This window comes from Cajanus cajan, chromosome 10, assembly GCF_000230855.2.
Source record: "Cajanus cajan strain Asha chromosome 10, NIPB_CcT2T_4, whole genome shotgun sequence".
In the NCBI taxonomy this organism is placed as follows: domain Eukaryota; kingdom Viridiplantae; phylum Streptophyta; class Magnoliopsida; order Fabales; family Fabaceae; genus Cajanus; species Cajanus cajan.
Genome location: NC_138526.1, coordinates 29590569 through 29609052, shown reverse-complemented (window position 1 = coordinate 29609052; position 18484 = coordinate 29590569). Strand labels below are relative to the sequence as shown.

Sequence of the window (18484 nt, the reverse complement as noted above, 5' to 3'; positions counted from 1 at the left end):
TTTGATCTTTCTTCTAATTTTTTTTTTTTTATCAAATAGGAGTTGCCTTTTACTGCTCACAAAAGATGTCACAAATGATTCTCGGTCACTTAAAGGAAGCACCAAATCCGGATTCAATTTTGAATTTCAAATGTCATGCAAATTAAACTTAAATGTAATGGACATAGCACATGCTTTTGATGCTTGTTTGTTATGTTTAGCACATGCACGGTTTTGGCTCCAAATTTGAAATTCAAATTGCAATGATAACACCAATTTTCAGCACACTCCTACTATCACAAGATCAAACCTCACGGATTCAAGAAATTTTCAAGACATTTTAAAAAAATTTTGGAAACCTACAAATTTCTAAGAAAACTACTAATGATCTAGTAGTAGTTTATGAACTCAAACAAAACCAAAATGATAAGCTTATACCAAAGAACAATAGATCTCGGCCAAATCCATAAAATGAATACAAATTTACTTAAACAAAAATTCAAACGGACTACTCAAGCAAAGCTAGGAATGATGAACATCAAAGAACTACACAATCCTACTAGACATGGATTTCAAAATAAAAGACTCAACATACAATTGACCGAATAAAATTTCAAGTATGACTCAACAAAAGCAAAACGAACATAGGCAGAATTTTCCTATTAAGAACAAGAAGAAATTGGCATGATTCATGAAAGCATATAACATAGGCGCATATGAATCATTCAAGCAATAAGAACTAGATCCATCAAATTTTGAAACAAAAACTAGATCTAGGAAGGAATCAACTCAATATTGACAAAAACTCAAGATGAACAATATGAACACGAAATGAACACAAAGCAAGATGAACCACGGATCAACATTCAAAAGACAAGATGATGAACTTATCTCTTGAAGACCGAAGCTTTGATACCACTTGATGTACTTCCACTTGGATGCACATGGATTCTTCACTCCTTTTCGGATTTCCTTAGATGATTCTTCAAGGAATTGAGATGCCTCAAAGGAGCAAGGTGACCTAGGCTTGCATTCAAGCTAAGTCCAAAGAAGACAAGGTGTTCTAGCTCTACAAGGAGAAGCTCTCAAGTAGGGTAGAAGCTAGAAGCAAAGGTGACTTCGGAGAAGAGAATTCTTTGAGAGAAATGCTCATTCAATAATATCCAAAGTAGTACAAGACTCGGCCATAGGGAGATTTATAGGTAAAATTAGGTTAAGGGTTTAAGTTGGGTTTACCTAGAGTTAAATAAAACCATGGTATGGTTAATTTAACTCTAGGCGCCAAAATTTGAATTCTAAGATTCAAATTTTGGTGCCAACCGGTCACCCCCCCCATGTGCACACATTTGGCATGTAATTAGGAGGCCATTTGAGTTGCATTTCGGATCACACTATGTGCATGTGTTGCACATGGCCGAAATGCACACCAAATGTGCTTCTAATTAGATGCTAATGTAAATTCACATGTAACCTAATTAACCTAAATTCATATGACCTTTAAATGAAACTCCTACACTACTAGGCCGAAAATACAAGGCCCAAAAGAAATACATGGCACTAAGGCCCACTCCTATACTAACCCTAATCTAATGGGCTTGATACAAAGCCCAACAAAATAAAGTGGTGGGCTTTCCTTGGGCTTGGGCCCACTCTTCATGCATCCTTCTTGCCATTGCCCTAGTAGTTGGGCCCTTAGCCCATGGGCCTCCTCCATCATGTGTTCCCTAGCAGACGTTTTCTTTTTGATCCTCACTTTTGCCTAGGCTAACCTTTTGTTTGTGGGTCTCCTAGCAGACCTTGCCCTAATTTTTGCACTGCCCCTCAATGAGTTTCTTGTGGGACTTTTTTCTTTGCAGCATTTGTGATCATCTTTCATTCCTTCATTAAAGGGCGATGGCCCTTGCACTGTTCTCGTTTGGACTTTTATCCACAAGTTATGCCAAGTTTGATTGACCTTTATGTTTTCTTTTATTGCATATTAAGCCATTGTTTCTAATGACGTCCATATTTCAAATGTACTTGTTCATTTATGGTTTGTTGACGAGGCTTAGAGTAGATAAAAGGGAGAAGAGAAATGAAGTAGAAAAGTGTATGGCATTAAAATATAATTTTCAATTTACACGTGCCCATTTAATGTAGCTTGAGGGCCCGGGCATGCCCTGAGTTCGTGATTCATACATAGAGAAGTAGAGGGAGGTTGCCCCTTAGAGAGGCCTAGGTTGCCTGACTTTAGAGCTAATCCTACACTTGCTTGGATGTGGCACTTCAAAAGTTCTCGTGTAGAGGGAGGTCATTTGGCTTCTTCTCTTATGAAGGTGTTGTCAACCCATATCCTGAGTCTTTCCTAAGTAGGAATAGGTAGAAGGGATGATATAGCTTTCCATGGAGTCTTGCTTTTCAAGAAGAACATTCAAGCTGTCTCTCGATTTTCATCTCGAACAAACATTGCACTTTTTTTTTACTAGAATGGCCTTTGCAAGTTTTCATTCTAGCAGCTTCTTAATAAGCAATGCTTCTCTCTTAATGAAATCATCTTTAAGGAAGCTCTATTCACTTTGCCTTAGTGTTTGAGGGATTCGCCCTCCTCAGGTTCTCTTTATTAGCTTGCAACTCGTTAGGAGTGTAGATCCATCCATTCCTAGTCATTCTTCCATTCCACTTGGATTTCACGGTTGCACGACACGATTTTATCCTCTTAGGGCAAGAGTTGGCGTCTTAATGATTGTGGAGTTCTTTACCCTCAACTCTTTATGCATGGCTTGCTTCCATTATTTCCGATTAACGCACATAGGTTAATTTCTCTTTTTATTCTCATTTATTTTTTTACAAGGAGGGATATGTTCTAAATGAATGTAATGCAGAATGTAGAGAAATTTGAGAATAATAAATATCAGTCTCATTGATTTGTTTATCTATGAATGCTCAAATAGATTTCGACAGTATTAAGCGAGAATCTATATTAGATTCTAAGAATACTTACTTCAACAAACATATCAAAGCAAGGGCCCAACCATAGTATTTTTTTTTAAAATTGATTTGGGCTTCTCTTTAGAGAAGCAGATACTGTCGTATACTGTCGTATATTAGACCATTCACTTTTCTTAACTTTCTATACGTATTGCAACCTATTCCTCCTTAGCTAATAAAATAAAATGAATAAAACTAATGAGCTAATTTAGAATGCATGTCATATTTTTTTGCCTAATCTTTATCATGTTTATATTGTCTAAAGGGAAATGATGCATGGTAAAGAAGAAACTTATTTTATTGATTTTTTTTATAAAAAGGAAACTACTTATATGATGTTAATGGAATGCTAACCTAAGAATGTACGAAAGGGTATAAAATTTTTATTTTTTTTTATTATCTGTTTGCTTATTTTAAAATTTGAATCCACTCTTATTAGAAGAAATAATACAAACAAATGCACATACACATGCTCAATCAACGTACACCCACGAACGATCGTGTTCAAATCATTGGTCTGTGGTCCCTGTCAAGAAAAGTGTGTTGTATAGGACGGTTCTAATCTCACTGGTCTTGAAGGATCCCAAGGTGCCCCCATTATAGGGACCCAGTATCTCTGTCACCGTCACCTAGCAAACTCTAAGGTCTGTCGCAGTATTTCGGACTAGAGTAACCGGTTATCACCTTGAGTGTGATTTCCGACAAGGCTCGTAGGCTCCAAGGCCAAACTTGGGCCGGTCGTACGTCAACCACTCCCTATGTTTAATACCCTCATGCCCCCGGGTGTAGGGGGAACTGTTGTGTGCAAAGATTTTGTGTACAATTTTTATTCTAACAAGTGCGAAATTTAAACAAGCAAACAGATATTAAAGCCAAGCAAATAAAATAAACAAAGTAAATGGGAAAAATATTTAAATTATTTTTTTATTTTATTAACTTCATCGATTAAATGGGTTTGACCCTCTTTAAACGTCCCGAGTGAAGTCTCCATCTGTCGCAACCCAAAAATTTTCGATCTTGCGACCTATGATTTAGACATCCTTTTAAATATCTCATTAATTAAGGAATGCCCGGACACCAGACTAATCCTTAATTAATGGTTTTGAAAAATGAGTTCATGGAGTCGCCACCAATGTTTTACTCAAAACATTGGAAAAAGAAGAGGTTTTTAAAAATCCAATAATGGCCTTGATAACCAGAATTGGGTTTCGGGGTCGATTACGTGTAAGGAAGGTATTAAGCACCCCTACAACGCCCGCAATTGGTACCTTATGATGAAGTTAGCGTTATAAAAAATAATAATATAAATATTAAATCCCATTTTATTAATAACTATTTACATGCTTGAAATTTAAATTATACAATTTACCTTAAAATGTCTACATGATTGCTTTTATTATAAACAATATTTATCAAAGAAAAGAAATAAAAGAGAGAGAAGAAAATTAACTGAAATACCTCTTGAACGAGCTCTATTAATATTCAAATATGGACATTTAGGTGCTTTGTGGCAACCTTTCACACTACAATAAGCCTCACAAAACTCAAGAAATACAATAGGAGACAGAGAGAGAAATTTCGAGCTCTAAGGAGTTTTGGATGAAATTTTGGAGTCCTGAGAACTGTGCCCAAGCTATCTATTTATAGGCATCAGAAAAGGTCCAGAACGGCCCATTCCAAAATCAGAACGGCCCGTTCTGGATCTGGTCATTATGTGTTAATTTTGTGACTGGAATGGCCCGTTCTGAAACTGGAACGGCCCGTTCCAGAAGTGAGATTAACATATATATGCCTACACTGGAACGGTCGTTCCAAAAAAGGGGTTTTAGGCATTTTTCATAACTTGGAACGACCCGTTCTAGTTAAGGTTTAAAACCCTGTTTTAGGAGCAAGAGTCTAAGTGACTATGTGGATCACGTAAGGCAAGTGTTGCTTGTGCTTAGAGAAAATCACTTGTTTGCAAATGTAGACAAGTGTACCTTTTGTATGGATAATGTTATATTCTTGGGATTTATAGTGAGTAAAAATGGGGTTCATGTAGATCCCGAGAAAATCAAAGCCATTCAAGAATGGCATATTCCTATTAATGTAAGTAAAGCTAGGAGCTTCCATGGTTTGGTAAGCTTTTATAGACATTTTGTTCTTAACTTCTCTATATTAGCTTCACCACTCAATGAGTTAGTGAAGAAGGATGTGATCTTTCTTTGGCAAGAAAAGCATAACTTAGCCTTTCAAGAGCTTAAGCAAAAGCTCACTCAAGCACTTGTTCTAGCTTTACCATATTTTAACAAAACTTTTGAGCTAGAATGTGATGCTTCAGGAATTGGCATAGGAGCTGTGTTGTTACAAGGTGGCCATCCCATAGCTTATTTTAGTGAAAAACTGCATAGGGCTGCCTTGAACTACCCAACCTATGACAATGAGCTTTATGCTTTGGTTCGAGCCCTTCAAACTTGGGAATTATCTTGTGACCAAGGAATTTGTCATTCATAGTGATCATGAATCACTAAAATATTTGAGGGGTCAAGGTAAATTAAATAAAAGGCATGCAAAATGGGTTGAGTATCTAGAACAATTTCCTTATGTCATCAAATATAAGAAAGACTCTACAATGTAGTGGCTGATGCTTTATCAAGAAGACATGTTTTATTAAACACCCTTGGTTCTCAAATACTAGGGTTTGATGACATCAAGGAATTGTATGAGAAAATTCCTGGTTTTGTTAACTTTTATCTTTTATGTATTCAAAAGCCTTACCAAGGTTACTATATTTCTTAGGGGTTTCTCTTTAAAGAAAATAAACTTTGTATACCCAAGGATCTATTAGGGAACTTTTGGTAAAGGAGATTCATGAAGGTGGACTCATGGGACATTTTGGGATTGAGAAAAATCTTTTGCTATTAAAAGAGAAATTCTTTTGGCCTCATATGAAAAGAGATGTTCAAAGGTTTTGTTCTAGATGCATAACTTGTCTTCAAGCTAAGTCTACAACTAAACCTCATGGATTGTACACCCCCTTACCAATATCCAATGCTCCTTTGGTTGATATATCCATGGACTTGGTCCTTGGATTGCCTCAAACCCAAAGAGGAAAAGATTCCATATTTGTGGTAGTGGACCATTTTAGTAAAATGGCACATTTTATTCCATGCCACAAAGTGGATGATGCAAGTAACATTGCTAAATTATTTTTCCAAGAGGTAGTAAGGCTACATGGGTTGCCTAAAACTATAGTATCTAATTGAGATGTTAAGTTCCTTAGCCATTTTAGGAAAACCCTTTAGTCTAGGCTAGGAACTAAACTCATGTTTTCTACTACATGTCACCCTCAAACTGATGGGAAAACTGAAGTAGTTGATAGGTCTCTTGGGACTATGTTGAGGGCAATCCTCAAAGGTAATAAAAAGTCATGGGATGACTACCTACCCCATGTGGAGTTTGATTACAATAGAGTGGTCCACAAAACCACTAAATGTCTCCTTTTGAGATTGTATATGGTTTCAATCCCCTCACACCTTTAGATTTTTTACCTCTCTCAGATGATGCTTCCTTCTTTATTCATAAGGAAGGAACATCTAGGGCTGAATTTATTAAGAAATTACATGAGAGGGTTCGAGATCATATTCAATCCCAAACAGAAAATATACAAAATACAATAATAAGGGTCGAAAGGAAGTTATCTTCAATGAAGGTGATTGGATTTGGCTTCACCTTAGGAATGATAGATTTCCTTCCAAAAGAAAGTCCAAACTTAGTCCTAGAGGGGATAGACCCTTTTAGGTTCTTAAGAAGATCAATAACAATGCCTATGTTCTAGATCTCCCTTCTGAGTATGGAGTCAACCCTAATTTTAACATCTCTGATTTATCTCTTTTTATAGGGGTTGATGAACAAGAGGAGGATTTTTGGGATTTGAGGTCAAATCCTCTTCAAGAGGGAGGGGATGATGGAGGCCCATGGGCCAAAGGCCCAACTACTAGGGCCATGGCCAGGAGGATGCATGAAGAATGGGCTAATAATAAGGAAAAGCCCATAGTTCTTTTTAGTTGGGCTATTCTCTAAAGCCCAAGTAAAGTAAGGTTAGCCTAATGGGCTTGTGTATTTTTTGGGCCTTGTATTTTGGCCTAGTATATTAGGCATTTCATTTCCATGTAATTTGAATTTAGGTTTAAAGGGAGTTGCATGTGCATCTCAATTTAAATGTTATTAATATTACATTTGGAGAGCATTTCAGCCATGTGCTTGCATGCACATGGGGTGTTCCAAATTCACTCTTAAATGAATGCTAAATGACATTCAACGTAAGTAGCACATGGGGTGGGGTGACGGTTTGGCACCAAAATTTGAATTTAAACATTCAAATTTTGTCACCTAACGTTTAATTGACCATACCATGGTTTAATTAAACCTTAGGTTAACTTAGCTTCCCTAGCACACTTCCTAAAACCTATATATTCTATTGTGACCGTGTAATTTGATGCTTTTGGCATATATGAGATTCATTTTCATCAAAGTTGAATCCCTCACCGAGAGTCTCTTTCAAGGAGAACTCTCTCCTTCTCATCTCCTTGAGCCTTCCTCTTTGGAGCTTTAGGAGTTCTTTCCGGAATTTCCAGCACCATTGAATCAACCTTGATTCTTCCAAGCTAGTTCCAGCCACTACTAGAAAAAGATCCATTAACATCGCCAATTTTACATCGATTTTAATATAACTGATGTAAAAATAGAATGCAGTGACAGTTTTGTAATTACTTAAACAATTTAAAGCAGATTTACATCGGTTTATTAGGGACCGATGTAGTTCTGAAATCATGGTGGCAATCTTATAAATAAGAGAAAAAACTTAAATAAATTTACATCGGTTCACTTTACGACCGATGTAGAACCCAATAGCTTTCCCTCCATTGTGCGTGTCCCACCACCAAAGAAAGCCTCGCGCGCGGCATTGCTAAAGAACGCCTTCATCGTCTCTGAAGAAAGCCCTTTGCTTCCCATCGTTCTCCAAAGCCCTTTTGTTTTTCAGATTATGATTCTACAAGAACGTTAATCGTAAGCACCCAGAATCTTCTCAGTTCGTGAAAAGCATCATCATCGAAAACTCTAACTCCGGCAGGTATGTTCTCTTTCGCTTTCAAACTTCTGATTTTGCTTGTTTATATGTGTACAGGGTTCATTTGAACTCTGAAAAATGATTACAGAAACAGAAGACCTCAAATGATTACATCTTGAAAGAAGGCCATTAATTGTTTTTGTTTGGACTGGAGTGTGGGTTAGTTGCTTTAGGTGAATTTGATATTTTTGCGTCAGGGTTAATGCTTCTGAATGGAATATGTATTTTTTTTACACCCCGTTCTCAACGTTGAGTTTAGGATGAGGATACACACATGATACTAGTAACATTGCAGGGGATGAAAAACTTTCGGTTATCGGGACTAAACTCTTGGTACCTTTTACCTGGGCAGTTTTGTTATATATCTGTTTTATATTCTTCACTAATACATTTTAAAGTTAAAGTTTTTCAATTTAAGTGACTTATGGAGGCACTTGGAATATAGCATTGTATAAGTGGTGATAATGCTCCCCGGATTTTAAGGAATAGCAAATATTGTTTGGGTGTAGTTTCTGCTGGTGATTGGAGCATTTTCAAAAGCACTTGGTGGCCAGATGTTGATACTATTACTTGTGTATTATTGCCATATTCATTTAATTGAATCATATATGCAATAATATTTTAATTTCTTGTGTGGTTGATTTTGTTATTTTTCTTCTGGACTTGTTTAACCGTGTCAATTTTCCTGTTGTTTAGGAGCTGGAGAGTCAGGGAAGTCCACAATATTTAAGCAGGTAAGAAAATGTATTGTTGTCCATGTTCTTAGCATTGTATATACTTGATAGATTGTTTATATTTTTTTATTTGTCTATAATATGCAGATAAAACTTTTGTTTCAAACTGGCTTTGACGAGGCAGAACTAAAAAGCTAGTTACCAGTCATTCATGCTAATGTGTATCAGACAATAAAAGTACGCAATACTTGAAAGGGTTTGTTATTATTTTTTCTCTTTAAAATACAGAGTTTGCAGTGTCCACTGTTTATAGTTTGAAAAAGTTTTTTTGTGAATCGAGTTTTATTGGAGCTAGCTGAGTAAAATGTAATCCTTAATATGCACTTGATGTGTTTAAACAGTTACTGCATGATGGATCAAAGGAGTTTTCCCAGAATGATGTTGATTTCACAAAGTATGCTATATCCAATGAAAATAAGGTAGTTTACTGTTCACCATCTCTATTATTCGCTACTAATGGTATGATCAAGAATTTTAGGATGAAGTATCTTGTTAAACAATTTTTTTTATAAGGAACTATAATCAAATTATACACAGGCTTCTTATTTTTTAGTGGAATTCTGTTTCTTTGTCAAATTATCAGATTGGCTTAAGGATGGTGTATATTTCATAGTATAAAATATTAAGTTATATTAGTTTCAAGTGGATAAGATTGTTGGTTCATATTGGACCATACGGATATAGCCATATATTTGGGCCTGTTACTTACAGTTACTTATATGATATACGTTTATTACTACAGTTTAGAAAAATAAGACAGGTTATTGATTGATGATGTTTATGCATGGTATGAATATAAAACTGCATCCTTAATTAACTGTGAAATATCAATTGCTCATTATACCCTGTTACTTGCGTGAAAGTAAAATACTTCAAATTGGGGACTCTATAGAGCCTTTTTGATGAAAAAAGTTTGAATGAAAGATTTTGCGTGAATGAATTGGGTTCATGTATTTAGAAACAAATTAAATAGTGAGAATTCTTAATCTCTCTTAATATGAAAACCCATACATAATGAGCTCTAATCAAATTCTCCTCCATTATATTAATTTGTGTGAAAGATTTTCCTTTATGTATTTAGTTTAAGCTTTTGAAATAATTAGTTTATGGAGCTTTAATAATTTAGTGGTTAGGACTTTCTTTTATAGTTTTTCTTTTCCACTTTGTTTAAATAGAAGATTAGTTGCTACACAGGATTTGTATTTGTAGTTTTCTATTTAAATAGTTGGTCTATTAGTTGTGACTCACATTCACGGTTTTATAGGATTAAGTTAATTGGTCTATTAGTTGTCACTCATATTCATGGTTTTGTAGAATTAAGTTAAGTCTAAATCCATGTTCTGCTAAGAATTTAATAAATAACTCTAAAATGATTAAAGTGATATAAGTTTAATACTTCAAAAGAAACTTGCAGATATCTTTTAAAATAAATTGAAAAGTGTGGACAAGTTTATTTGAGATTAACAAACCTTCTTTTCAAACATCCCTTTTTGGGCTGTGCCGTTCCAATGGCTACAGTGAACAATTCATTTTCAGTAAATCCTAATCAATAGAGACGTTCAAAACTCACACTTAGTGTAGAAAGCAAACCAACATCACCATCCTATATATGACAGCTAGCAACTATTCTGCCCTTCAATTAGTCACATTCATACACAATGCTATTTTATTCTATTTATTTGTTAGTGTAGAAGCCATGTCACATTCATTCCATTGTTGTGTTCTGCTATGTCAGTGTTCATTGTCTTTCACTAATAAAACCAACACAGCATAATTTGGAGACAAGAAATGCAATGAGTAATTCCAACAGAGACAAACATTGAACCAACAGTGGAACAAATAAAATTGGACACACTAATGTATCTATTGTACAATTGTACATTTGTACACGAGGTAATGTAATTATGATTTCTTGTGATGCAGTGCAAGGCCATGCAATAATTGAATTGAGGTTCAACCATTCCCATTGAATATTTACCAGAGGTAAAGAATAATAAGTCCTTGCTTATATGACGGAAACAACACTGAAATTTGGGGCACGTGGTTTGTCATAGTAGATGATGTGCTTAATCTAGAAAAAAGAAAAATTAATTTTATATCTTTTTAATATAATAATGAGGTAAATTGTTAAGTTATTTTTTTCTCTTTATTCTCTTACACTTACTTGGTCCTGACATGGGTTGTTTTGGGTTTTTTCAATAGTGTAATTTATAAACTACAAACCTCTTTAATATAATGATGCTGTACTTGAAAGCGAGAATTAAAGTGTATTAAATTTATTAGTATAGAATCTATAGGTTGATTAGGCCTGTGACCAAACCTAAACCAAATTAGCTTCAATCAAAACATTGACAAAATTCGTAAAACCTTTTTAAACTTTATATTTAATTTAATTTTTATTTATTATAATTATTTATAAGTTAAATTTTAATATTCTTAAACTTGATTTTGATTTGGCAGGAAGTGTGTAGAGGGTGATACTTCTCTTCTTGATATCCATTAGTCAACAGATCTAGTTTGTCATATCTTCTTAGTAAGGTACCTTAAACAGAATTATATATATCTAATTTATTTATCTAGTTGAAGAAATGAGATGAATTATATTTATGTAGTTGATGAAATAAGATGACTTATATATCTAATTTATTTATCTAATTGAAGACATTCTTAAAATGGTTCAAAGAAAAAGTCTTTAGTGATGATAGTGTTTCTAACACATTAAAATGTCTTGCAAATGAACCTAAATATAATGTTTTTACTTATACTGGCTATGATATCAATAACTTTTCCTTTTACACAAAGTCACAAGATGACAATAGTACCATGCAGAATAGTGGGGTTACTCTTCAGGCTCAATCCATGCATTTTTGTAGTAGAAATGATAAAAATCCCGTTGTGGCATCCACAAGTTACTACGGAGTCATTGAAGACATTTGGGAGATCAGTTATGGTGCCTTTAAAGTTCCTGTTTTTAAGTGCAAATGGGTTGATATTAACAATGGTGTGCGAACCGATGAAATGGGATTTACAATGGTAGACCTTAGCAAGGTGGGTCATAAGGATGAACCTTTCATCATGGCAAACCAAGCAACACAAGTATTTTATGTCAAAGATCCTATTGATGAAAGGTGGTATGTGGTTCTACAAGGTAGAAGTGTACACAATGTTGATGATTCAACAGTTGAATTTTGGGAGAGTCTTTCTTTCTCAACACGTATGCCTACTAACAATGAAGAAATTGAGCAAAACGACATTCATGCCACTCGTAATGACCATGATGAAGGCATATGGGAAAACATTACTATTTAATTACCGCATTAAGTTATGTTTATCTTGATGTATAATTTAATATTCTTTTCATTCATTTTTTCATGTTTTTAATTCATTTTATTACTTTTCCAATTGACCTTGGTTATTTTTTTGTCAAAACAGACACATGGATACTCAACCGAGCACTGCTCCTCAAGGCTCCCCTACTTCTCAAGCCTCCCCTGCTCCTACAGTCCCTACTTCACAGGCTACATCTAAGAAAAAGAGGAAGCCGACACGAATGAAAAGTTTAGCCCGTAAGCGCATGAAAGGGTCCAAAATATCACTTGATGTGGATCCCACTACTGGGATAGTTTCAGGGCCAAACAAAGCTCAATTTTCAAGTTATTTGGGAACTCTTGCTAGAGACAACATTAGTATTTTAGTCCCTTCTTGGAAAGAAGTCCCACAAACTACTAAAAACATGATTTGGCAGGATATTTTGGTATTTCCACTATATTTACATAATTTGACAAAATGATAATCATTTTTAATGTTATTATTAACTCTTAAGTCTAAATTTGTTTTGTAGGGAGTGTATGACATCAGTGATACTAATATATTGAAGAGTAAAATGCTTTCATCTGTTGCTACAAAATTTAGGCAACATAAGTCTTATCTTATAAGGGAGTGGGTACATGGGAAATACAAGGGTAAAAGTCCTTGTGATGACTATAATATTGACCCTGAAGAATGGGAAAAATTTAAAGAAATTCGAAATGACCCTTCTTGGAAGGTAAGTAGTGTTTATTGTTTTTAAAATTTATATTATATTTTTATTTATTTTTCACTTTTACTTATGGGGTTATTAAATTATTGCAGCTTGTCAGAAAAAAAACACAAGATATCCAGAAACTTAATAATGCTCCCCACCTATTATCTCGTGGGGGTTATGAGCTACTTGTGAGAAATTTTATGAAAAGTGAAATTAAGAGACTTAAGGAGGAAGCAATACAATCCGGTGCTAGTGAGGATGTAGTGATTGATCCTCCGCCTCTTCCTCCACGCCATAGGTTGTGGAACATGGCTCGCACAAAAAGTTCGGGTGAGATGACTTCTGAGCCTGCTAACCAAGTTGCAAAAAAAATTGTAAGTATTTTTTTTATAAAAAAAACTCATTACCTATTTTAAGATTTGTTGTAGAATTTTTTTATTGTAGGATATATTATAAAAAAAGTTTATTTATTGTAGAATGAGTTGGAGGAGCAAGCATCACAAGGTTCTTTTATTCCCGAAGCTCGTCAAGATATATTGACTACTGCCCTTGGGCGACCAGAGCACCCTGGTCGTGTTCGTACAGCTGGGGCTGGTGCTACTATTAGTAATTACTTTGGACCATTGTCAAAAGACTCATCCTTATCTAAATTGAGCCCCCAGGATTTGAAGCCCTCACACAACAAATATATGTACGGGTCACACAAAGTTTAATGTCAAAGTACCCAAATATGAGTGCTCAACAGTCACAAGATGTTCCTCCAGTTGAGGTAGATCATGCTATGGTGGCTCGTGCTAGCACTAAAGGCAGTTGTCCAACTCCTTCAAGTGCTAATATTGTTGGTAATCCCTTTGGGGGTGAGCCTCATGCTGATATTTCCAATCAATGTGAGTTATGCGTTGATGAGATTCCTCCTCGTGTAGTGGCCATTGGTAGAGTTTATAAGGGGAGTTTAGTCATACACCATGTGCCTTTGACAAATGATTTTGTGAAGGTGGTTGTTGAGCAAGTTCGAGATTCTAATGCTCCAGTTCCCGTACCTACTTCAGAGGTTTAATTGATTGGACAGGCCCTACAGACTTTCATTTCATGGCCGAGACATCTTGTGAGAGATATTTCAACCACGGTATATATTTTTAACGTATGGTTTTCATTATTAATATTTTTATTTACCAATACATATTTTTGCTTATTAATATCAATATTTGATTTTTGATCATTGTATAGGGAATTGATGGAGAAAACATACGAGTACCACGTCCTGATAGGTCAAAACCTAATAGTGATCCTATTAGTGACTTGCGTGAGGCGTCAAAGTCCTTACTTTATGGCCAACCATTTCAGGTGACTTGTCTAACTAATATGAAGAGTATTTAACATATTTTTATTTTAGGTTTGTTACTTAACCAATCTAATCATTTCAGGTGATATGTCCTGCAAGTCTATTTGGTGTCAACAATCATGATTTTAAGTTGTATATTTCATTTCAAGATATATATGAATTAATACAACGTGAAATGCTCAACATCTCAATCATACAATTATGGATGTTGTAAGTACACAATTCTTAGTATCATTATCTTTTTAACTATGATGCATTCATAATTAATTCTTTCTTTTGCATATATTTCAGATATTTGAATCAAAAAATTGAGGAGCTTGGCCATGGTGACTTGTATGGATTTTTTGAGCCCCAGACAATACAAAAATCAGGGAATAAAAAAGCTAAGTCTCAAAATTATATCAATGAAAGGATAAAAACTTCACCAAAGCAAATTTACTTGGCTCCTTATGTCGATCAGTAAGTGCATGTTTGTTAATTGCATTTATTTTATGTATATGTTGTGTAACTAATTGTTGCTCAATATAGAAATCATTGGCAGCTCCTGGTTCTTTGTCCTACAAACAATGTTGCAATCTGGTTTTGTTCTTTGCATCGTAAGCCCAATGTACAATTCAAAAATTTAATAAAAAGGTAAACTTTAATTTGTAACATGTATTAACTTTATGCTCTCCATTATAAATTTTAATCATGTAACTTATTTGGATTTATTTTCTTTAGTTTTATGGTTGTGTATAATGTTATGAGTGGTAGATCTACAGCACAACCAAAGAACCTAGATTGGATTTACCCCATGGTAAGTGGTTTGTTACCTCAATATACCTAAAAATTGCTTTTTATTAGCTTAATTAAAAAATTATTTATACAACTCAAAATGATATTCATTTTAGAGTAATATGCAACAAGGAAATTATGAATGTGGATACTACGTGATGAATTGGATGTTGGACATAATTGAAGGAGAAGTAACAACTGATTGGATCGAGGTAATATAATTCTTTTATTTTTAACAATATTGATTAATTTCTTTTAATGATTATGATGTAACTAATATCATCATGTATGTTACAGCTTTTTGACGATGTTGCGCCATTGCCAGAAACAAAATTGGAAGACATTCGCAGTCAATGGGCAAAGTTCTTTTTAGAAAAATTTAGAAATAGATCATGATTTTTAACGATGTTGCATTTTGGTTTCCGGATACGTGGAGGGTTAGATCACATTTTAGTTTTTATTTCTGGTTGATTTGGTGTTGTATTGCTATACTTAGTCGTTCTTATGTTTGTATTGTATCAAATTTTAGTTTCTATTTTTGATTTGGTATTCTACTAGATGTTCAATTTTATCAAGTTGTTCTACTAACTTGGCAGATTTTCTTGGTTACAATCTACCTTTTTTTATTGGCATTCTCCTTAGCATGATTTTGCTGCAAGTTTAACTGGTTGATGTTGGATGATTGGAGAAATTGGTTACATTTAGGGCTGGAATTATTATTGCTCTTATTTTCTTTAAAATTATAGTAGTATAAAAGAATGAGGGTGATCACATAAAAGAATGACAGTGATCATATAAATTTTAGGACTAGAATTGTTAGATATATTGTTGATTTAGGTGAAGACAAATAGCTTATAATAGCTGCCTGGGAACATAAATCATGCCATAGTGGGTTGTTTCATGCTTTAATATGGTTTGTTATTGTCATTTTGGTGGACAAGTTTTATAACCTTCATTTTCAGGATTTTTCTTCATTAGTTGTAGATGAAAATTAAAATTAATTACATATGCCATATAGTGTATTTTTTGTGTAAGTCAATTTGTTCTTTTTGTCTATTTTGATTTGTCTGTGGGTTTGTTTAATCTTTTAATTTCATGTACATTTTCAAAAATCTGGCAGAGAATATGTGGTTATTACAGGTTAAATTAGAAAGAACCTAAAATCAAACAAATTTAAAAAAAAAATTAATAATCTACATTGGTTCAAATAGGAACAGGTGTAAATGAGAGTATAATTTTTCATCAGTTCTGCGTATAACCGATGTAAATTTCTGCATAATTTTACATCGTTTGTGTTTATAACCGATGTAAATGTGGGTACAAATTTACATCGGTTATAAACAGAACCGATATAAAATTATGCAGAAATTTACATCAGTTATTCACAGAACCGATGTAAAATGCTATACATGTACTACGTCTCTCCATTCTACATCGGTTTTAGAACCGATGTAGATAGCGTTAAATAACCGATGTAAAATGTGTCTTCTGTAGTAGTGGGCCTTGAAGATTCTCTTGGCTTAAGCTTGAAGAATTTCTTCCATCCGGTCAAGAAGCTTGCCATATAGGAGCTTCATCATTTTATTTGTGAACTAGTAGCAAGAACAAACTAGGAGGATCTTGCATCGGTAAATTGACGGATCCATGTAGAGGAGAATGGAGACACATACCTCCACTAGCATTTTACATATATATATATATATATATATATATATATATATATATATATATATATATATATATATATATATATATTTAAATTATCATATGAATAAAATATAAATTTAAAAGAGTTGTTCCTTTATTTGATATTTATCAAATTTTCGAAGGAGATTAGTTCTCATATGTGATAAAGAATATTCTTTAATAATAAATTATTTTTTTTTAAAGTTTAATTTTTGATCAAATAAAATTTGTAGCATATATGTTTACTTTTTGTACTTTCTATTTATATATACATTGATTAAAAAAATAAAAAATAGTAAAGATCATAAAATTGTATATATTGATTAAAAAAATCAAAATAAAGATCATAAGATTGTATACATTGATTAAAAAAAATTAAAATGGGAAAGATTGGAAGATTTATGTTCTATTTAGAATTTTTATTATAAAATATGTTTTGAAATAAATTATCATCTAAAATATATATTATATATTAAAAACATGCTTATATTATAAATAAATTAAACTTGACTTTTATACAATTTAATATATTTATTTTTATATTTTTATTAGTATTAAATTATTATAAAGTATATTTTTAGGATTGTAGTTCTAACCAAACATGTAAAAAAAATGTTTATGATAGATAAATAAGTCATATTTAGGATATCTATTTAAAAAAAGAAAAAACAAGTTAAGTCTAAATTAAATCTACTAAATTATAATATAACATAATCTGATCTAGTTTATTTTCATCTTTAATCATAATTTTAAATATAAAAACTTGTAAAAAATAATTATGATATATATTTATATCACTACGAGAATGTTTCAATTTAGAGTCGGCCAAAAGCTGACTCTAAATCATAAAAACCGTTGGCTAAGCCGTCACTAACAAATTTTTTTTTTTTTTTTTATTATCGGTTAAGCCGACACTATGTTGACACAAAATTTATTTTATTTTTTTCTTTATCTTCTTTTTTCAGCTTATCATTTATTCGTTCGTATTTTTAACATTCCTAGGACTCGATCCATGAACCTTGAGGTTTTAAGTGAACTTGATAACCAAGTGTACTAGAGCACATTATGCGTATATAACATTGAAAAAATTATCTTTATCTCTCTTAAAGCACGTATGTTGTCGGAAAAGCTGACACTATTTAAGATGTAGCGTCAGCTTTTCCGACACTAATTTAATTTAAATTTAAATTAGTATCAAAAAGCCAATGCTATATTTAAAGAATAACGTTGACTTTTTCGACGCTAAACTTAAAATAAATTTAAATTAAATATTTTAAGTTTAGCATCGAAAAAGCCGACGCTATTCTTTAAATATAGCATCAACTTTTTCGACACTATTTACGTCAGCTATTAGCCAACGCTTATTTTTTGCCGCTTATTCACCGTTTTCTTATAGTGTATTTTTAAAAGTTATATGTAAAATTTTTAATATTATAAATATATAAATAAGTATTGTTCTACTATCTAAAATTTTTGGATACAATATTGTCCCTTGGTGACATTGCGAGGCACACGATGTTGTCGAACGTTATGTAAGCATTACTCACCGGCAAAGGAAAGTCAACTCCAGTATAATGGAAGGTAATATTATGAAAATCCAAAGCGTTCAAACCCTGGTAACACAACTTGAACGGACCAAGTTCCTTATCTGGTAACCCTTAACTCTAAACCCTAAACTAAAAAAAACTCTCGTCAATGAAGTCCCATAATCAATATACATGTTTCCATTCAAAAGATCTCCGGGCGTTATCCTAATTTTGTTGACGGAAGCAGCTTCAAGGGTAGTGTAGTAAAATGGGCGAGAAGGTCTTATGATCAAAGGGATTGTGAAAACTCCTTTTCCTTTTTGTGTTGATTCGGACCCGAAT

The 18484-nt window shown here is 33.4% G+C and overlaps 1 protein-coding gene across 2 annotated transcripts; it reads left to right on the top strand.

Annotated features, from left to right (window-relative positions):
• Window positions 1-7361: 7361 nt before the first annotated feature.
• On the top strand, window positions 7362-15527 carry LOC109792679 (uncharacterized). Of its 2 annotated transcripts, XM_083065886.1 has the most exons (12): window positions 7362-8059; window positions 8753-8790; window positions 8878-8967; window positions 9132-9209; window positions 10714-10773; window positions 11251-11328; window positions 12223-12544; window positions 12632-12835; window positions 12922-13188; window positions 13291-13940; window positions 14042-14158; window positions 14239-14271. In XM_083065886.1, exons 7-10 carry the CDS (start codon window positions 12227-12229, stop codon window positions 13525-13527), a joined length of 1026 nt encoding a protein of 341 aa, XP_082922012.1. In that variant the 5' UTR covers window positions 7362-8059; window positions 8753-8790; window positions 8878-8967; window positions 9132-9209; window positions 10714-10773; window positions 11251-11328; window positions 12223-12226; the 3' UTR covers window positions 13528-13940; window positions 14042-14158; window positions 14239-14271. The 2 variants fall into 2 exon arrangements, with proteins under 2 accessions (XP_082922012.1, XP_082922013.1); XM_083065887.1 differs by lacking the exons at window positions 7362-8059; window positions 8753-8790; window positions 8878-8967; ... (4 more) ...; window positions 12632-12835; window positions 12922-13188 and adding exons at window positions 14448-14615; window positions 14685-14789; window positions 14877-14952; window positions 15047-15142; window positions 15228-15527 and having other exon boundaries at window positions 13528-13940; window positions 14239-14366.
• Window positions 15528-18484: the final 2957 nt, after the last annotated feature.